The 23,202-nt window shown below is 42.5% G+C and overlaps 1 protein-coding gene across 1 annotated transcript in view; it reads left to right on the plus strand.

Annotated features, from left to right (window-relative positions):
* The window catches only part of LOC137562313 (uncharacterized), a 58,367-nt gene that overhangs the window by 12,793 nt on the left and 22,372 nt on the right, over positions 1–23,202 (plus strand). Inside the window, exon 2 of the mRNA XM_068273650.1 lies at positions 4,304–4,699. Coding sequence (XP_068129751.1) covers positions 4,304–4,699 — 396 coding nt within the window. The remainder of the gene's footprint in view (positions 1–4,303; positions 4,700–23,202) is intronic.

Consider the following 23,202-nt stretch of genomic DNA (forward strand, 5'->3'; position numbering starts at 1 on the left):
CTTCTTTAAAGCCGTGCCCCTTCTTCTCAGTAGCCACACAGGTAAAGTGTTTACCTCGTGTGGCCCAGCCTTTAACTCCGCCCCACTGCCAGGAGGCAGCGGCCAGCCAGCTTATGCCCCCGACAGTCTGACCCCCCACCTGTGTCACTGGCTGCACACAGACACTGGAGCAAGACAGCCAGGGGACAGATGCAGTCACAGAGAGAAGAATGTGATGTGTCCGTGTTGGAGCCCCGCCCTCGCACAAGACAGCAACACAGCTCGGGAGAAGGGAAGTTTCTGCTCCAGAGTAGTGATGGGAATTCCGGCTCTTTTCAGAGAATCGGCTCTTCTGAATCGGCTCCCATTAAAGAGCCGGCTCTTACGGCTCTGAATCGGCTCTTCATTAAATATCACTAAACACCACTCAGAATCGGAGTAAAAGCCCCGCCCCCGTTTCCATGACAATTCCAGACTGCTTCTCTGACTGGGGCAATCCCTCCTTCTACTGCTCTGCTCCGCCCCATACACTCCTACAAGCTGCAAGAGGAGGACTACATCTCCCAACATGCCTCAGCGCCCTTTATTGCAGAGCAAAGCAGAGCTCTGTGGGGCGGCTGAGGCATCGGCTCTTTCAAAACTGAGAACCAGCTCTTGTCGTTCGCAGCGTTCGCGAATGACCCATCACTACTCCAGAGATAATAAGCTGCATGCACAGGCAGAAGAGAAGGTATTCAGGCAGGCTGCTAAGAACACTTCCTGTCCTGTGTGCATACTCCCAGTACTGTTATAACTGCTAGAATGTGCCCTGCTCTTTTGATACAAATTTTTTTTTTGAAAGCTGGTTAGGCTGTAGGCTGGTAAAGCTGTAAACCTGTGCTTTAGTGCTGTGCTGTCTCTCCCTCTCCCCTCTCTGTTCCTCTGCTGTCTCTACCCCTCTCTGTTCCTCTGCACTCTCTTCCATCTTATGCTGTCTCTCCCTCTCCCCTCTGTTTCTCTGCACCCTCTTCCATCTTATGCTGTCTATCCCTCCCCCTCTTTGTTCCTCTACCCCCTCTTACATCTTATGCTGCCTCTCCCTCTCTACTCTTTCCCTCTGCTCGGATTACGTGTATTTTATGGTGAAACGCTTCCATATTACGATTATTTTCTGACAACGCTGCCCCATTACGATTATTTTCTGGTGAAACGCTGCTGCCCTATGATTAATTTCTGGTGAAATGCTGCTGCAATAAGTGTATTTTCTGGTGAAACGCTGCCACCTTACGAATATTTTCGAGTGAACTGCTGCTGCAATAAGTGTATTTTCTGGTGAAACACTGCCACATTACGATTATTTTCTGGTGAATTACGATTCTGAATTACGATAATTACTATTATTTTCTGATGAAACACTGCCGCATTATGATTATTTTCTGGTGAAACGATGCTGCATTATGATTATTTTCCTGGTGGGGAGGGGCTTGGGGGGGCGCCACAGGTTTTCTCGCCTGGAGTGACAAAATGACTAGAGGCACCCCTGATACAATGGGCCTAATTTATGAAGTTTTTCCAAAGATTGAGAGCATTGCAGAACATATTTGTGAAACTGGCCTGTCTCTCTCTCTTTTTTTTTTTTTTTAAGAACGTAAAGAGTTTGCAATATATCGTCGAGGTTATATGAGGGTGAATTAGAGCTTGTGCTTCTGCAGACACATGCAGCACCAATAGTTGGAATTGTTTTTTTTATAAACGTTCTTAATTAGGTGCATGCATGCAACTGCAATCACACAACTGCTTATTAAATCTTTTATAATCCCTATCTATTATCTGATATAGCTCAATGGAGAGGAGCAAACTGCAGGAAGCTTGTATAAATTCAGCCCAGATTTGTGGGACCACTCATGTTTTTCAATCCTCTCCAGCATTTTTTAACTTAAAGCGGATCCGAGATGAAAAACTAACTATAACAAGTAACTTGTCTATATAGCTTATCTAATGTTTAGATAGTTTACACAGCAAATCTAGCTGCAAACAGCTTCAACAGTTTATGATTATTTATTCCTGTGATACAATGAGAGCGGCCATGTTCTGTTTGTCACATTACACACAGGCAAGCTGCACTGCATCTCCAGCCCTCAGCCTGTGAAAACTTCACGCCCCTCTCCTCCTCCTTCCTCCCCTCTGCCTCTGAAATCTCTGGCTAGTAACACCTCCTCCTCCTGCCCAGACTGAGCTCCCATAACCCCCTGCTACTAAGGCTCAGAGTACCAAGGCACTCTGGAGAAGCTGTGGGCGAAGCTTATTTAGTTTATAGGAAATCCAAGTATTAAAACAAAACAAAAAAAGCATTTGGCTTGAGGAATGCCGTATAAACTACTGTATATGAAAGGAACACAATTATGCAATGAGTAAAAGTTTATCTCGGATCCACTTTAAAGGACAACTGAAGTGAAGGAGATAAGGAGATTGCCATATTTATTTCCTTTCAAACAATACACATTGCCTGGTTGTCCTGCTAATCCTCTACCTATAATACTTTTAGGCATAGACCCTGAACAAGCATGCAGATCAGATGTTTGATTCAAGTTTGACTGGATTGCTTGTTTCAGCTGTGTAATTCAGACAGTTCCGATGCATGCAATATCAACAGGATGCCAGGCAACTAGTATTATTTAAAAGGTAATAAGTATGGCAGCCTCCATATCCATCTCACATCATGTGTCCTTTAAGCAAATTGGGCTTGCTAAAGACGGTCCATGAGATGCTAATAAATTTGAGGTGATGCCAATTTTATGCTAATGTTATGCAAATTATGCAGCTGCAAACTAGACTATTAAAATACCTATGATTGCATTGGTTTAATTCTACTGTAAGTTCCATAAACTTGCATTACACTGGAAATTTGTAGCATCATATTAACCATTTCTGGTGCTCGCCTAGAACTTAATCCCTTTTTCCTAATGTGTGTAATAACTATAAACTCATCTATTGCCCTGCCTGTTTCCCTCTTTACTATCCTAATTTCCAAAAATTGACAGAAAGATCCTATTTTTATTATTTAATAGCTACTTTTTACGATTTTGAAATTGCCTTGTCCCTCTATTAGGTTGTGTAACCATGTAATTGGCTTCTACGACTTCCAGTGTCCTCCCCATTAGGTTATATGTAGAAGCCCAATGTCTGCTGTCAGTAGTAATATTTTCTTCATCTTTCCTTCTTCAGCACATACAGAATAAACCTGTCATTAGACAATCAATGCATGCACAGTATTCTACTCCTTGTGCTTATATAATTATTTAAGAGTCTATCATCAGTTTGCAGCAGCAATCTTGACACATTAATAATAGCATTCTGCACAGCTACGGTATCTAGTTTAGTAAGTTCTTTCTGAATAGCTCTTTATTTGTTGCCAAAAGTTTTTGAAACACTGTGTTCTTGTATAATTTATTGAGTTCTAAAGTGGTTGGGCAGTAGCCTTACCACTTCAGCACTCAATCAATTCAACAGATAACAAAGGGGGATAAGATGACTTTTCATCTTGAGGAGAAAACACAGAGACAACAAGAGCCCAGTAATGCAATATGTCACTCAAGTTGAAGAGCAAAAAGGATGAAAGGATACTCATAAAAGTGGGTTGCATGCAGGAACAACCAACCACATCAGGCAGGTGGAGAGTTCTGACCTGTCTCCACTCAGGTGTCCCCAACATGATGCGTTGGAAGTAGTCACTCTCTTCAAAAAGTACTATTTGTGGCCAAAACACTATAGACCATAGCTATGTCCCTATTTAGTCAGCAATAACTTTATCTCTACTTATGATACCTAAATGAGATATATATCATTGGGTTTTTTTGTAAGACAAACTAGACTTTCATTGGATGGCATTTTTCCCTAGAACAAATTTTGTTTTCTTTGCCTTTTAATGGGAAAAAGAGGCAAAAAAATAGAAAAAACACATTACAGCTCAGTTTTATCAATTCTAGTTTAAAAATAAAAAGCGTTACTGTAGATGTTGGACACAAATTTTGTTTGGCTATTTCTACTGTTTATTGCAAAATGTAGATTATTTTTCTGTCCCAATTTATGGGGAGGATATTTGATTCTGAAATAATGCTACAGTGTGAATTTTTCACTATGAACTAAGAAAATAAAAGTATTTTTAATGGTAAAAATCAATCTTATTGGCTCAGGGAACATATATTCCCGTTCTCCAATTAGTGGTGTAGCAGATATTGCCAGGGGTGTGCATAGATGTACTGTAGCTGAGGTTAAGTGTCAACCAGTACACTATACAGCCACTCATTTATACAGACATTGACATTTTATCTTTTTTATCTTTTAGGGAACTTTCTGATCTATCATGAGCAGAAGAGTGTATGCATTATTGGAAGTAAAGTGGTGACAGTTGGAAGATGCAATGTTACACACCGCAGCCAGCAGTGGAAATGGACAGAAGATGGTAAACTACTGCACTTCAAGTCTTCAATGTGTCTAAGCAGCAACTTGAGTTCACCCTTGCATTTTCGTCCTGCAATACTTACAGACTGCTCAAAGGCACCAGAGTGGACATGCCATGAAAATGAAGGCCTTCTAGAGCTTGCAAATAGCTCTTTATTCCTTAGAAAACAGGGACTAAGGGCTGTAGTTAAACTGGGAAGAAAATACCCCAACACCTGGAAAAGACTGGAAGTGGATGAAAGGGGAGATCTGGCCTATGAAAATATATGCATGAGAAAAGGTAAGTCATTTTAATCAGTATTTTCAATACGGAATGTTTCCTGTGATTATGTGTACCATATGCTCCTGGCAGATGCAGCTCCGACTGTAATTAAGTAAGAACGGTTATCTCCTTTGTGGCTTGTGATGAGATTAGGTTACTTTATGATGAATGATTGAAGGGTTGTCATTCCACCTAATTAGAGCTTATGTTATGCAGTGTGATACCAGACAGGCCCTCTCCTCTAGTCATACACCCCAGCCAGAATACATGCTGGATCCTGACCATATCTCTAGCACTAAGCAGATCTGAGTGAATCTGTTGCCATCCATACATCAGAGCTGCTCCATGCAGCAGACATTTGCTGTTCTTCTACCAATATGCATTCCCACAGCCACAGTTGTGATCTTGAAGCTGATTGGGCATTACTGATTTTGGGTAGAGCAGCACATTTTACACAGATTGAATCAGACTGATTTGGACTATCACTATTAGCTACCTATATCGTTTTAATGAGCAATATTTCATGTTATCCTGAAAAAAAAGTGTCAATAAAAAATAAATCAGCATTAAAAATACAAAAAATTGCCATACATTATTTTTTAGCCGGAATCCATGGAACAGATTGGAAGAAACTTAGGACTCCATATCCTCTAGCTCTTATTTCCACACCTGCACTACCTGAGTGACTGGCAATAGTTTGGACATGCAAGTTAAAAAACTGATGTATTGATACTGCTGCGCTCTCCTTTTATGCACTGTCCTATAACAGACAAGAGTAGCCTCACATAGCGTAATTCAGTCTTAATACTTAAAATCAAGTTATTCAGTAACAGGCATGCACTCCCAAGTGAAGATGTGTCACTGTGTGTCTCTGTCAAATGGGAATCCACTGCACACCCCCTTCCAGCAGCAGCTCACCGGATATAGACCACCTCAACTTTACAGGTGGATCATATACTTTATATCACACTCCTCAGATGTTATGCAGATTAAATCAATCAGATCTTCATCCTTCAGTATGCAAAGGTTTTTAATCCATGAAAAACATAAAAGAAGAAAAATGCATTGTGCAACAATCGAAAATTGGGCTCCTATCTGTGCGTATAGATTGCACTCATGTGCTCTGAAGTATCATAAGACACATCAGATAATGCTGTCGGCTGCTGCCCCACCGTTATTGATGGCTCCTCCACGCTCGCTCATTAAATCTCGGTACGGCAGCTCAATATTTCCGACAATCGCTGTATCCAAGTGCTCAGTTCCTCCCTGCCGGTGGGTGTGATGATGTCAGATCTGCTGGCTCCGCCCTACGCGTTTTGTTGTCATCACAAGCAAGTAACATTTCACAGCTTTTTCTGCTAAGTAATTGGTAATCTTAAAGAGAATCTGTAAGAAAAAGAAAACCCTGTGGGGGATACTTACCTCGGGAAGCCTAATGAGGCTTCCCCCATCCTCCTAAGACTCATGGATCCAGCGCTGGCTCCCCTGAAACCACAGCTGATAAGGATGTCGGCTGTGGTGCTGGCGCAGTAGCGCCTGCAATATTTACCTTCCCCGGCTCCAGCGCAGGTGCAGTAGCAGCTTTCCAATTGGCCCCAGGCGGAAATGACTGAACTCGATCAGGTCCGCTTTACTGCGCAGGTGGACGCTGGATGGCGGTAGGTAAATATTTATATTGTAAGTCTAACTACTATTCCTACATGCATCACACAATTCTTATGTACTGGATTCGAGAGATTTGAAAGATTTGAGAATCTTTTTGGATTTGGATTCAAATTTGGGATTCATCCCATCTCTAATTTAATATAACTTTTCGAGATTCTACAATTGAAAACTTGCCAAATTGTAGGTCGTAAAGTACTATCCACATTATTTTGAGTATTTTCTTGCTTGCTGGTGGTTTAAAAAAGGTATTTTAATGACAAAAATATCACCTAGGGGGAAAACCAGGAAAAAATTAATTGCATATGGCCCAAAGTGTGACAAAATGTCTCCCAGAGCACCCTTCCAGAATGGGCCAGAACTGACTATTAACTTGATGAATATATGTGCAATATGTTTATGGCTGTGTAAAATAATTGTGTACATGATTCAGTAGAGTGATCATGAATTTCTTGTGGATTTCATACTGGAAGGCTATGCAATGTTGATGTTATCTGAGGATACTGTAATGCCTTTTGTGAGAAATTGTCCAATCTGTAAACTGTCCTTGTAAAAGAAAATGTTTGTGTACCATGTCAGCCAAGAGCTGGGGCGTAACTAGAAACAACTGCCCCCCCCTGCAAAACTTTGGATGAGCCCCCCCCTTACTGAAGCTAAACGAGTGCAAGCTGGGTGCTGATAGTGTGCTGTGGAATTGGTGGCTGGTTGTGGAAGCATGCACACACACCATGCACGACCCCATACAAATAGTGTGCACACACTACATATACAGTACATACACACACTGTACAAACATTGACTGCACACACTGTCCATACATACACACACACTGTAAATACATTAACTGGACACACTGTACATATATATACACACACACACACATGTATTATTTTACTACATGAGAGCACATGTCATATGGAGGGACAACAATGATATGCTGTAACATAAAAAATAGTATTCACTGTAAGTTAGGCAAAACAACACAACACAAAAATGAGAATGTCACTGATTGATACTGTTATTATAGGATCTTGGACTCAGTATGAGACAGCAAACTCTCAAGGACAAGGACAGTGACAGTCAGACATCAATCTTACCCACTTTACTGTCTCCATAATCAGACACCACAGGGTGACTAGCTTGTGTGTGATAAGAATCTAGGAATGTCTTCAGAGGGATGGCTGAATAATGGCCAGTCTAAAACGTTTTTTCAGCCTGTGACTCCTTTGCTTGTAACATCTAACATGTACATGAAGTCATCAGAACTTTGCTGCAGTCTGAGACAGATGTTTTTTTACGAACCTTAGGGAGCAGGGATAGTGTAAAAATTCCGAAGCGTGTATAATTCTTTATCTGTGTGGTGAGCACATGCAGTCATTAGAACAATGCTACAAAGAGCAGAACATGTTTTCTCTCCATGCCCTTAGTCAGTCTTTTCCCCTTACGGGTCCCCCTGTTGCTTCTGGGCCCCCCTGTACATGCCTCCCTTGCAGGGTCTATTGTTACACCACTGGCCAAGAGAATTATGTAGGCTGGAAACACATTGCTCAAATGATAGCTTTTAATAGGTTACTGATAAAAAGTTTGATATTGCAAGTTTTAAAGAAACTAAGCATCTGAAAATATGCTTGAACAATCTTAAAATATATCAGAAGAATCAGAAAATGTCCCAATAAAGGGAGTGGAGCTCTCAGAAATCTTAAAGCTGGTATACATTTTCAGTTTTGATTGGCCAATCACTGACCAATTTTACCACCTCCATGTAGTATGAGAGTCACCATATATGGAATACTATGAATAGATTGTGCAGGTAAACCTTACACGGAGGTGGTAAAATTGGTCAGTGGTTGTCCAATCATAATTGAAAGTATGTACCAGGCTTTAGGCCACATTCACCGTGGTGCACCACGCAGTGTACTGCACCATCTATGCAACGCTCACATTGCGGCAGGTGCGTTGCAGTACAACAGAGTGCGGCATAGTAAGGCTCTGCATGCAGTGCGTTACCACAAAAGGCAAGCATTAATGGATACAGTGAAGTATACTTGTCTTTGATTGTATGCTTTCCTGTATGCAACACAATGCACAGATAATGACTGGTGCCGCTCTCCAGATCCGTTGCATTCCTACTGCTAAATAGAACACAATGCAACTGTCACTGTGAACGGGTCCTTACACTATGAAACTTGTCTGGAAGACAATAAAGGTGTTGATTTTTTTCTACCTACGTAGACATTTCCTATAGTTTTTACTGAACAACATTATGCCTCCAGGTGCCTCAAAAAAATGCTCCTCGATCTTGCCGTGGAATCAGTGTTGGACTGGGAGGTGGTAAAGTTGAGGAAATCCACCTGCTGCACAAGCAGCAGAAACCATGTGCTATCGCTCCCTATCAGGGCCGGTTTAAGGGGCTCCAGGGCCCTGGGGCAAACTGAAGCGGGGGCCCTCTGGCCAAACACCTTACCCCCACCCCCCAACAACAGCCACACACTACCCTTCAAAACCCTCCCTGCGGCCATTATGTAAATGCTCCCCGGGGCCCTTGTGTGTGACTCTGCAGCAGCAATTACTCACCTCTTCCGGCAGGCGGCACAGTCCGGGCACTCTTGCCATGCAGTCCTCCTCCTTCTCTATGACCCGGCGCGTGTTATGTGTGAACACATGCCGGTTCATAGAGAAGTAGGAGGACTGCGTGTCAAGAGTGCCCGGACTGTCCTGCCCGCCGGAAGAGGTGAGTAATTGCTGCTGCAGACTCACACACAAGAGCCCCGGGGGATCAGAGTGAAGAAAATTTGGCAGGGTCGGTGGCACGGGGCCCCTGTACAGGTCAGGGGCCCTGGGGCAATTGCCCCCTTTGCCTCTATAACAGCGCCGGCCCTGCTTCCTATAGAAACCTGTATTAAGTCTTCACTGTGAGCAGAAACACATGATTACTGATACTTGGCCAGCAAGTGGATTTCCTCAGCTTTACCACCTCCCAGTCTGACACTGTCTGGAAAGTTACATTATTGTAAGTTATACATCACAAACACTATTTTGTCTGCTCCATTTGAGCCTATACTAAAGATTAATATGTTACACTAATTTAAATTATTGGATATAATATTAATATTACGCAATGTTCATGATTAATTTGTAATACAGTCATTTCTTTTCAACCAGCCTACAAAAATGTGTATCCATCTTCCAAACATGGATCTGCCAGATACTCTTCCAACACTTGTCACGTAGCATTTCCTGTGGAAGGAAAGGCAGGTCCTGTCAGCACACTTCGCATTATGCTACTTGTCTGTGATTTGCACTGTTCAAGGACACATATTCATAAGCCAAGCAAGTGCTAAGGGAAAATGTCATGAGAATAGAGCTGATGCATTTTAACTTAAATCGAACATAAGTGATAAAATTATATTTACTTTAAAATAAAAAGCACAATGCTAATTAAGGATAATGATTTATTATTGCATCGGGTCAAGATTTTCTTTAGTTTTAAAATTCATAGCTATAGTTATATTATTATTTTTTTAATTACTGTTATTTCTCATTGCTGTTCTTAGTACTAAAACTTTGTACAGAGCTCAGAGGGTAAAAATCCCATTCTAACCATTCTCTTTCTGTTTGAGTGGCATTTGCCGTACAAATGCATACTTTCACCTCAAACAAATGTGTAAGGCCTCATTCACACCTAAAATCTAAAACGCAAACATTTTGTGTTTTTGTGCACTTCCCCCCTCCCCCCCCCCCCTCCTGGCGCTCCACTGCGCGCAGCGTTTCTGGTAAAATTGTTTTTCTAAGCTCTTTTCCAGAACGGTTTTGTATTTTACAAGTCAGAAAGTGAACTCTTTGACCCGGAAAAGAATAAATACAATGTATTTATTCTCAAAAGCACGAACACAATTGCCACATAAAGCGGTTTTGTGAGCGTTTGTCGCTCTCCCTATACCTTCCATTATAGTAAAAATTCCCCAAAAATGGTACAGGCACCACTTTGCTGAACGCACAGCGCATGAACCATGCTGATATGAATCTTCTCATTGCGATTCATTGTACCACTTTTTTGGGGGGGGCAAATCTCCTGAGCTTGAAAAAAGGCAGAAAACGCCCCTAATGTGAACCTAATTTGTGGCCTTCTATGAAAAAAGTGTGGCCTTCTATGAAAAAAGGGCATCTGGGAAATTTGGCCACAGGGTGAAGCGGTTGGTAGAACATCAGCAATACTGCTGATATTCTACTATTGGGTGCTGAATAATTGTTATATTAGATTGGTCATTTTACCAATATTCTATTATTGCTTTACCTAACCTTCCTCTCACTCTAACTAGGGATGAGCAGTCAAAATTCCCAAACTTGGTTTCACAGCAAATTTGGCTAATTTTTGCTTATCAAACATTTCACAAAATTGTAACTAAAATTCACAATCTTTTTCAAATTTGCATTGAAATCTATGGGGCCAATTTTCATAGTTGATTGCAAAGCTTTCATACATGATTTCAACAATTTCAAAAAAGACCTTAAGGCTCATACACACCTACCAACAAGTTGGGTGTGTGTACAGCTGACAAACAACCAGATGACCAACTGATAATAGGTTGTTTGCCAGATCCAACCGGTGGATCTGACCAACTATCAGGCAGGTTAGAATGTGTGTGCAAGTCTTTTGAACAATTTTATTGTTTTTTAATGGGGACATGTTCAGAGGTGTAGCTATGGGTGGGCAAGGGGGGACACAGGTCCCCAGACGCTGCACTGTAAGGGGGCGCAGAGCATGGCCGCTGCACCTCCAAGTGAGTGAGAGGCAGCTTGTTGGCTGCCAGAAGTGTGTTGGGCGCGCACATGCACGAGTGGCAGGCATACCGGCGCATGCACGAGCGGCAGGCGTGTCGGCGCATGCACGAGCAGCGTGCGGGCGAGTGCATGCGATCCAGGAAGACTGCAGGCAGACCTAGCCCGTCTTTAAACAGGCTAAGGTTACTAGTTTACAATAATTCAGTTTTAAGTGAGCTACTGTGGTTTCCCTATGATGCATTGCAGATGGCAAAATTATATTCATATTCATTATAAAGCTTTTTAGTAAGAATGTTTTTCAGTCTCTTTTAGTCCCTTATACTTTCCTAGTGGTTCTGAGTTGCCATGAGCTACCTGGGTATTCTTTAAAACCAAAGAGTCCAAATGGCATGATGAATGTAGATTTCTCCTGTGCATCAGATGCGTGAATATTTTGTCTTTACCTCCATCTTATTCCTGATAAATGCCATTGTGAATTGGGCGCCAAATGAAAACAAAAAAATATTTACAGTGGTAAGGACAACAGTAAAACATTGGTAAATGTTAACAATATTTTACTACAACTAAACCTAACTCTACTCTCACCCTACTCCAATGCCTAACCTTAAAACCCCCCTTCCTGATGCCTAACCCTGAGACCACCCTCCCTGATACCTAACCCTAAAACCCCCCTTCCTGACAAATAACCCTTACGGACGCCTTACCCTAAAACCTCCCTTCCTAACGCCTAACCCTAAAATCCCCCTTCCTCATGCCTAACCCTGAAAGCCCCCTTACTGACATCTAACCCTAAAACCTTTCTTCCTCAAGCCTAACCCTAAACCCCCCCCCCCCCCACCTTACTGACACCCTACCGTAAAACCCCCCGTCCTTGCGCCTAACCCTAAAACCCCCCTTCCTGATGCCTAATCTTATAACCCCCCTTCCTAACCTTAAAATTTTCACAACTATAATTTAAAAAAATGAAAAATTCGTAAATACAAAAGACAATAATTTTCTAATTTTCAAAATGATAGAAATTTCAAATACTATAATACTGTAATGTTCGTAAAACAAAAGTTTCAAAAACTATATAACGTAACTATAAAAATTTTAGATGCCCAGTAGCCGATATTTGCATTAGCACCTATGGTGCTGACAAACAGTCCATTAGCTGCGGGCACCCAAATTTCCTGCTTCCCAATTCGAGGAATAAGATATGCATCTGTAATTGTGATGACATTCAGTTTCTGTACTCCATACAGATTTAGGCTGTCTTATTCTTTTATGGGACAAGGACTATGGGAGTAATTATGAACAAAATAGTCATTGCCATTTTCGCTAGATTTTCCTAGAATCCCTAAATGTTTAGTGCAAGTTCACAAAATGAATTTACTAAGATTTCATTACTTCTGCCAGGGATATATGTAAAGCTGCAATGCCGTGGTGTAAGAAAGCGTTATATGTGATTAAACTGTATTTAAAACTATTTTTGTTACCATAACTTTAAATTTAATTTTCTCAAAAACTACAGGGTCTTTTTGAAGAAAAAAAATGTGTTGACTTGTTCCCACTGGAGGTTTTTTCTTCCTCTGGAACACATTTGTCTTTGTCTTTAGGTTGATGGGCACTACTGCCATTCTATCATGTAGGCCCTTCTCTGTTAGTGAGAGCAGAAGGAGGTCATCTGCATACAGCAGGACCTATTTGGTGCCCCCTAGACATACAAGTACCACAATTACACATGCCATAACATTTTTTAAGAGCTTATATAATAGTAGATGTTTAACAGAATCTGCTGAAGACAATTAATAAATATACATTTCAGGCATAAATGACCAGTTGGGTGAACGATCACGATACTGCAGCAAAGTCCCTCAGCAACACCTGCATGGAGGGATGGAATTCCTGGTCTACTCACTGGAATTAACAGAAGTCAGGAAGCCAGACACTGTCTAAAGAAGAGGATTTATTGACAAGTCCAGACAAACGGGTTATGCAATTCAGCATAAACAACTGTGTTTCAAGGCAGCTGGTGTGTGGTGTCCAAAGCAGCAAACACAGTTGTTTGTGCTGAATACCATTACCAATTTGTCTGGACTTGACAATAAATCACATGCTTTGGATAGTGACAGCTCCTGTGCTCAATACATTGATTTGCCTGAACTCTTCTTTTGCTGTGAGCCGACCAGTCAACCAGTAATTAAAGAATGTCAGCAGCTGAAGGCAGACCAGGGTACAATGAATCCTGACTGGAGGCACACTAATATGGGCTAGCTGAGGTGGTGGTGGTGGGGTGTTACTTGAGGCAACCATTGGCGACTATGTCCCATAACAACAGGCAGCATCAGTGCATTGATGCTGCACTCTTGCCTGACAATTAAAATGATGATCTCTCTCTGCAAATCATGCCACTTACACAACATGGTGCTCCAGGCCGCTGCCTGTAAAGTGTGTGCCAGGAAACGGCGCTGGTGGAATGGCAGTGTTTTTTAATCAACATAACAAGAATGAAAGATGAAACAAGGTTTACCAGTAAAGTATAAAGCTGACCTAAATAGATAAGTCAAATCGCTGAGTTAAGAGCGTTAGTTTCAGGCTCTGTAGGTGAGGCTGCTGCTGTTGCTTGCATTGCATCACCCTCCTGTATAGCCTGCAATGTGTCAGGTACTATATTGCACCAACTTCAAACTTCTACCAGTTAACTCATACAGAGCAGAAGGAGAGCAGATCATATAAGAAACACAGGGGGACATTTATCAGAGTGTCTGAGACAAAATATTTGTAGGTTTTTTGAAATCCATGCAGAACTATCTCAGACAGCCTAAGAAATCACTAAGTAGTGCAGATTCCTTCTAAAACTGATGTAAACTAGGAGGAGCTAGGAAGGTCTCTCAGACAGTGGAGGATGTGAGGGGAATTCCTGTTGCTGAGGTAACCAACACACCTGCTGTATTGATAGCAGCAGGCTCTGAGGAGGAATTCCTCAGGGGGGAGGAGCACCACACAAATCATGTCTAGCCTGCACTCTGCAATCATGTCTACCCTGCAGTTCTACATCTGTAGAACTGCTATCAAGCACTTCTTAATCTGCACCACTGTAGTGCAGCTCTAGAAATTCATGCTAAATTGCCACTATTACTTAGGATTTAAGAAGGTTCTTATCAGAGCCGGCCTTTGGGGGGGGGGGGCAAGTGGGGCAATCGCTCCAGGCCCCGCGCTTGAAGGGGCCCCGCGCACCGTCCGCCACTCAGAGCCGGCCTAATGCTGCGGGCGGCCACCACCGCCGATCGCTCACTAACCTGCTGGTGCCGTGCACTTCCTGTATGTGGAGCACATCGGCATCCTTTCCCTCCTCTGCCCGGCTGCTGGGTGCGCTCTGCGAGTGACGTCACGATTGAGAGCGACAGAGAGCGCGCTCCCAGCGGCAGCCCGACCTGGAGAGCCGACCACACCACCAGCCCCAGCCTGGACTCTGAGGCTGAGCGAGTCGCCAGACGGTATAGGCCAGCCACAGCCACCGCACCAGGCACTGAGGGCAGCCGCGGAGCAGAGCACAGATACCGCCGGTCTGGTAGGTAGGAGGAGGAGGAGGATTATTTGTGGGGCTGCCGCTGATTAGTAAATTTGGGCGGGGTACTGGGGGAGCATAACTATTTTATACCTATATACTGTCTGTCAGTCTGGGCAGGGCACTATGCTAGCTATATACTGGGCACTAGCTATATACTGGGCAGTGGGCACTATGCTAGCTATATATTGGGCACTATCATGCTAGCTATATACTGGGCACTAGCTATATACTGGGCAGTGAGTGGGCACTATACTAGCTATATACTGGGCACTAGCTATATACTGGTCAGTGGGAACTATACTAGCTATATACTGGGCACTAGCTATATACTGGGCAGTGTACTAGCTATATACTGGGCAGTGGGCACTATGCTAGTTATATACTGGGCACTATGCTAGCTATATACTGGGCACTAGCTATATACTGGGCAGTGGGCACTATACTAGCTATATACTGGGCACTATACTAGCTATATACTGGGTACTAGCTATATACTAGGCACTATACTAGCTATATACTGGCACTATACTAGCTATATACTGGCACTATGCTAGCTATATACTGGGCACTATGCTAGCTATATATTGGGCACTATGCTAGCTATATACTGGGCACTAGCTATATACTGGGCAGTGGGCACTATACTAGCTATATACTGGGCACTATACTAGCTATATACTGGGTACTAGCTATATACTAGGCTTTATACTAGCTATATACTGGCACTATGCTAGTTATATACTGGGCACTATGCTAGCTATATACTGGGCACTATGCTTGCTATATACTAGGCACTAGCTATATACTGGGCAGTGGGCACTATCCTAGCTATATACTGGGCACTATGCTAGCTATATACTGGGCACCATGCTAGCTATATACTGGGCACTAGCTATATACTGGGCAGTGGGCACTATACTAGCTATATACTGGGCACTATATACTGGGTACTAGCTATATACTAGGCACTATACTAGCTATATACTGGGCACTATGCTAGCTATATACTGGGCACTATGCTAGCTATATACTGGGCACTATGCTAGCTATATACTGGGCACTAGCTATATACTGGGCAGTGGGCACTATGCTAGCCATATACTGGGCACTATGCTAGCTATATACTGGGCACTATGCTAGCTATATACTGGGCAGTGGGCACTATTCTAGCTCTATACTGGGCACTATGCTAGCTCTATACTGGGCACTATGCTAGCTATATACTGGGCACTATGCTAGCTATATACTGGGCACTATACTAGCTATATACTGGGCAATAGCTATATACTGGGCACTAGCTATATACTGGGCAGTGGGCACTATGCTAGCTCTATACTGGGCACTATGCTAGCTCTATACTGGGCACTATGCTAGCTATATACTGGGCACTATGCTAGCTATATACTGGGCACTATAGTAGCTCTATACTGGGCACTATACTAGCTCTATACTGGCTCTATACTGGGCACTATACTAGCTCTATACTGGGCACTATACTAGCTCTATACCACATACTATACTAGCTCTATACTGGGCACTATACTAGCTATATACTGGGCACTGTACTAGCTATATACTGGGGCACTATACTAGCTATACTGGGGCACTATACTAGCTTTACTAAGGTAGCTAAACTCCCTATACTGGGGCAACTATGTTAGCAATGCCGCCGCACCCCATTCCACCGCCCCCCCCCCCCCCCCCCCCCCGTAACCCGCTGCGCATGACACTGTCCACTAGGTCGCACGCGCCGGCCCAAATCACCCCGCCCCCCGTGGTCCCTGGGCCGGAAAAGGTTGGGGACACCTGTTTTAAGCAATTTGCCTGATGACTCCTTTAAATCTGTGATACTTCACAGATATAAGTATCACGACAAGCAAAAATCATTGCAAGTCAAAAGTTACTACAACAATGTGAATTTTGTGAAACATGAACCTTACAATTTCCAGGTTGTTAGATGTTTAACAACATAGTTATTTTAAATGGAACCTGAACTGAGAAAAATTATTTAAAATAAACACATGATGTAGCTGAAAATAAATATTACATACTTACCTCACCATCAGTTCCTCTCAGAAGCTCCCCATTTTCTTCTTACAGTGAGCCCTTCCAGTTCTGACAATATTTTATCAGAACAGAAATATACCAGTTGCTGTCAGTTATATATCGGATGCTGTCAGTTACAACTGAATGTGCAAGGTAATGTTCATGTTTACCTATGGCTTAAGTTGGTGATATTACAGTTTAACACTGTGCTGACTAGGAAGCTGTTATGGGGTAAAGGCCATTTTCAAAATGGAGGACAGAGAATCCCATTGATCACAGAAGAGGAGAAATAGATTGATGCGTAGACTACACAGAGATAAGTATGACATGTTTATTTTGACTTTTCATTTTCAGTTAAGGTTCTCTTTAATTTGCAGTATAGTAAGACAACAGCAAGATGTGTGTAAAACGTGATGATAATCTGTATGGGGTTGTCATTTCCTGTATTCATTATTATATATGATCATAGTTATTTGTAAGCTGTATCTATATCTGCATGTGTTTCTTTAGTAAAGACTTCTAACTGGTTCAACTGGGTGCCTATCTGCATGTACACATTACTAAGTTCCAAGAGGGATGGGTAGGTGGCTGGCTGGGGATCTGGGGGTGGGTGCTAAGCTGGCTGGTTGGGGATGGGTGCCTGGCTGCCTGGGGAGCTGGGGATGGGAACTAAGCAGCAAGCTTAGTACCTATCCCCAGCTCTCCAGGCAGCCTAGCACCCATTCCCAGCCAGCCTAGTACCCATCCACAGCTCCCAATCCAGCCTAGTAGCACCTATTATTAGCCAGTCTGGGAGGGGTATCAGACTCACCAGGACTGTCACAAGTGTTGTCTCTAGTGGTACTGGGTGTGTTGAAACTAATGTAATAAAACACACTTTCAGATCATGATGACATCTCATCTTTATTAAACTGGTGTCTTAGTGGTAGTATTTGGTACAGGCTACACAGTGAATGCCATTAGGTAAAATATACACTCACCTAAAGAATTATTAGGAACACCTGTTCAATTTCTCATGAATGCAGTTATCAAATCAACCAATCACATGGCAGTTGCTTCAATGCATTTAGGGGTGTGGTCCTGGGCAAGACAATCTCCTGAACTCCAAACTGAACGTCTGAATGGGAAAGAAAGGTGATTTAAGCAATTTTGAGTGTGGCATGGTTGTTGGTGCCAGATGGGCCAGTCTGAGTATTTCACAATCTGCTTAGTTACTGTGATTTTCACGCACAACCATTTCTAGGGTTTACAAAGAATAGTGTGAAAAGGCAAGTTGGTATAAATCAACTCAGTCCTCAAGTACCCCATAAGTGCACATAGGGACAAAACTAATTTATAATGTGTACTCTTCTTCGTGGCACTAATCAGGCAACTGAATGGTGTGTCTTTTTCCACAGGCCATTCAAACAGCCACCTTAAAATTCCACCTCGAATAGAACCCATCAAGACAGAACTATTCAGCTGAAAGCATCTGGCATCTTTGCTTCTGTTTTTTTGTTTATTGGGAAAAGAATAACAGTGATCACCATGAGTGGCAGAGACAGAGACAGATTCCGTAAATATGACTGTGGGGCGGTGAAAGCTAAGAAACGTAAAGATAAAGAAGCTTTCATTCAGACGCAAAAGGGAGCGCTGGAGAAGTTTATTGTACCAACAAAGTCAGCGCCAAACGCCAAAGACTTGAGAATGAGGATTTGAGCAATCGCCCTGATGACGTGACAGCTGACCAAGTTCTGATACCAAGTTGTACATCCAACGAAAAAAGAAAACTTGCTGGCAACGAAAGCATTTCATCGCCCTCTTGTGATGATGGGCAGTTGCCCACGAGCAACAAGGAAATTGGCGGACCTCTCTGTGGTGACAATGTTATTGAAACAGACACAGCAGAAAGTGAGTACCTTTCTTGTGAAACTGTAAGCGGAGCAGGAAGCATTACTCTGCACACTTCTGACACTCCTCTTGAAACAACAAGCACGCTAGAGGACATTTATGATCCAGGTAATTGGGATTTGGGAACATGTTACCAGTAATGTGCGTGACATGTTAGTGGAAAAGGGTCCAATCAGGTTACCAAATGACTTTGAATACCCAACGCAACAGGAAAGGGATTGTCAGAGGCTCTTCTTGCCGCACTGGAAAACCATGGTCTGGACATTGCCGATTGTCATGGACAGGGGTACGACAATGGTGCGAACATGAAGGGAACATGAAGGGAAAGCACCAAGGAGTTCAAGGGCACATTCTTCGCATGAATAGTCGAGCATTTTACACCCCTTGTGACTGCCATAATCTTAACCTTGTTTTAGGAGACATGGCTAAATGCAACTCCCAAGCAGTGACATTTTTTGGTGCCATACAGAGAATATATAAATGTTTTGCTGGGTCGACTGAAAGGTGGAAAATTTTGGAAGAAGCTGTGCCTTTCATGACCACAAAATCACTGTCAGAAACAAGGTGGGAGTGCCGCCTTGAAAGTGTGAAAGCACTACGTTATCAGATAAGAGAAGTCAGGGAGGCACTGTTGACTGTCACTGATAACGCCAATGATCCGCTAGTGAAAAGTGAATCAGAATGTCTTGCAAACTATGAGCTTGGAAGCTTCGAGTTTATTCTGAGCTTAATCATATGGTACGACATTTTATTTGCTGTGAATACTGTCAGCAAAACTTTGCAATTAGCTGACATGCAGCTTGATGTGGCAATACAGCAAGTCAAAGGCCTTGTTACCTTCCTAAAAAAGTACCGGGAAACCGGATTCTCTGGTGCTATGATCATAGCAAAGGAAATTGCATCCGAAATTAATGTGGAACAGAAATTCAAAGAACGAAGAGTCGCACGGAAGAAAAAACAATTCAATTATGAGAGTAACGATGAATCAACATTTTCGCCGGAGGAGGCCTTCAGAACAGGATACTTCTTATGGATAGTGGATCAAGCACTTACATCAATGGAAAAAAGATTCCAACAGCTGGAAGAGTATGCTTCAATCTTTGGATTTCTGTACAAGTTGAAGAGTTTGCAGGCATTAAACGATGACAATTTGTTAAAGTGCTGCATGAATTTGGACAGCAAGTTATGCACAGAAGATTCACGCGATTTGGACGGAATTGATTTATGTGGAGAATTGAAGATTTTTCGAGAAATGCTTCCTGATAACATTAATACAGCTCAAGAGTGTCTTCGGTACATTTGGCCCATTCGAGATTCATTTCCCAACATTGTTGTTGCGTACAGAGTTATGTTGACAATACCTGTGACCGTTGCTAGCACGGAAAGAAGTTTTTCGAAGTTGAAACTTATCAAAAGTTATCTACGATCAACAATGGCACAAAGCAGACTGTGCAGTTTAGCCATTTTGTCAATTGAAAAGGAAATTGCCTCAACAATGGATTACGAAGATCTCATTAACGATTTTGCTCAGCAAAAAGCCAGAAAAGTGGACTTCCGTCTGTGACTGTCAAAGCAGAAACTCTTTCTGGAAAGTGTTAATTTTATTACATGTGTTTCTGGTTCTCTGTAATTAGTTTGCTGACTCCAGAAGCGGTTTCGGCAGAAGAAGCGAGTGTTATCTAGTTACAACAGCATAATAACCTGTAAAGAAAAATGTTTCTTTGTAACAGCTTATATTAATCCTGAAATAAATCTGCACTGTTTCTACTTCCTGCTTTCATGGAAGCAGACATGTTAACCTCCTGTGCTTTCAAATGAGCTTATCTGCCATGGCAGTCAGGTGACCCAGGGGAGAGATCATATTACAACTAGTGATTAGACACAAATGAGGGGGGATTAAACAAGCTAAACTCTCTAAATACATACAGGGTGTATTTAATTTATGTTTTCCTTCTGTCCTGTGCAAGAGTTCAGCTCCACTTCAATGTTTCTGAACAAGTAATTCAGTTGGTTAAAGGCCACTAAAACAATATAATACTTGGTACTCACAATGAGATTTTCTGGCAGATTTAGAACATATCTGATTTGATTTCCTATTGATTTTTCAATAAAAGTGAACGGAAAAACTATGGGAAATCAGATCAGACTTGTTGGAAATAATCAATCTGACAGTAAATATGCCAGAAGATATCATTGTGTGTACCTAGCATAAGAATAATTAAAATATGTAATGTAATCAAATAGCGAATGGTAGTACCATTGGCTGTTTGACTACATTACATATTTTAATTGTTTTTATATTGGTTTGCTTAGTGGCCTTTACCGAAGGTTATTGCTTTCAAACAATAATAATAAGGAATACTGCATTAAAGGCGGACAAGCCCATGAACGTGGCGATACGGTATATGGCCTACACTTATGGCTCTAGGCCCCGCATGTGACACTCGCCCCAGGCCCCGCATACTCTAAGGTCGCCTCTGGTTCTTATTATCATGCAGAACTGTTCTCCCTGCTGGTTAGAACAGTTTAAGAAGAAAAAACTGTCGGTAATGCTTTGATAAATCTGGCCCAAAGAGCTGCTTCTTCTTATTAAGGGAGAATAGAACAGGAAAGGGGTTTGGAGAGGGCTGGAGCACTAACTGATTGCCAGGAGCTTATTTAGATGAATGGAAGAATCTTTCATTATTGCATAATTCAGCTGTCAAGCTGTTATGATCGCTTCTGCAGCGTTTACTGCTGACTGCAGTGGTATTGCAAACCAAGCAGTTCTAATGTCATTACATGCATTTGCTTGCATAGTTTGGTTTGCACTTAAACTAGTTGCTGATTCCATCTGCAGTCGCTCTGAAGTTAATGACAGTTTAATATGCTTTTGTGTAAACAAACATTGTCTGCTGCAGTGGAGGGGCGGTCCCTTTCCTGCAGGCTGCATATCATTGTCTGCCTTTTCCTGCTATCAGCCTGTGATTAATTACCATTCACTTGTGTGGGAATCTGCAGGTCTGCTCCCATTGGATGACCTCAGTATAAAGAACTGCTTCCTGCAATGCCTCATGGGCTATCATAGTCTCAGACTCTATCTGTTACTCTGCTCGTGCCCCACCTCGTTCCTGGTCCGTGTGGACTGCGCTGACTCCTGCGAAGGGGTCAGCGAGTCCTCCTAGTTCTGCTCTTGTTCTAGAAGTTGTTACTTGCTTGTCTTGTGTCATATATTGGTTCATCGCCAATATATACGCATACTTGCGCATTTTGTTATTTTCCTTGTATCCGTGTTACGTTGATATATCAGTGTTGCTGATATATACGTACACGAACTGTTTATTTCCTGTGTTCAGTTAGTCAGTTTTCCAGCACGTTTTGGTAGTTTGCGCGTATCGTGAACACCCGTGCTGAGCTAGTTATCCTGTTCCTGGTCCTGTTTGTGGATTGCGTTCATCTCTGCGAAGAGATAACGAATCCTTCTGAATCCTGTTCTGTTACTGTTTGTGGATTGCGTTCATCTCTGCGAAGAGATAGCGAATCCTTCTGAGTCCTGTTCCCTGTATTACTCCAGTCCTAGTCAGCGTTCCTGCTTATGTCATATATCGGTTCATTGCCGATATATACATATGTTAGTCAGACCTTACAAATAGTTTCATTGATAGCTGTAATTGTAATACGCTAGGAAAACATACTTATTGTATATTTATCTGTGTTACGTTCATCTATCTCGATCCTGCTATTTCCTGTCTCTCCTGTCCTGTCTTTGTGAGGCACGCCATCGCCGCAACGCATTGGCTGCCTCATTCCAGTCTGTCTGGTTTTGGACGCTTGCTGTCGCTAAGTAATCGCTAGCTAGCAAGCGTTCATTCTGTCTACCTGTCCTGATCTCCTCAGTCCTGGTTTATGCGCTCAGCGCTACTTTGCGCTGAGACGTTATTACGAAAGTGTTGTGGCTGTTCAGATCTGCACCGGCTCTGTGCACCACAATCTCCTATTGGAGTCAGTCCTCTCCTCCACTAAACTGGGGATATCCTGATCCCTTGTGCTGGTGTGTGTACCTCCTTCACGTCAGCTTATGTGTTGTATGCTGACTGTGGAGATTACACCCCCAAGCTTAACATTATGATAGCCCCATTACCAATCCCCATTGTGGGGGGGGGTTCCCAGCAAAAATGACACTGTTTGTTATGGTTCCTGTTCCTTTAAGAAATTTGAGAAGCTCAATTCTGAAACAGAAAATGAGTTTTTTTCTGAATGTGCCAGGTTCCTGGCCAATCCTGAGCTCCAGGCTACTCCTGTTTCAACGTGGGCCCCCCAGCTAGTTTATGTTTTATTTAAGGGAAGATTGTTTCAGTGGGCCTACGATGTCTTGGATCATACCAATTTAAAAGAAAGACCACTGGAATTTCTAGCGTTTGTGATCCATAACTGGCTGCGCAAAACCGATTTGCCTAGCCCTTTTGATAAGCTCCTGGCAGCTTGTCAATCAGCTGCTCCTTCTACTGCCTACAAAAATAATCAGCAAGCAGATAATTGTTCTAATAACTTTTCTTCTGCTAAGGCAGCAGGGTCTAAAGCCAAACGTAAACGCTCCAAAAGAAAAGCG

Source organism: Hyperolius riggenbachi, chromosome 3 (genome assembly GCF_040937935.1).
Source record: "Hyperolius riggenbachi isolate aHypRig1 chromosome 3, aHypRig1.pri, whole genome shotgun sequence".
Taxonomy (NCBI): Eukaryota; Metazoa; Chordata; class Amphibia; order Anura; family Hyperoliidae; genus Hyperolius; species Hyperolius riggenbachi.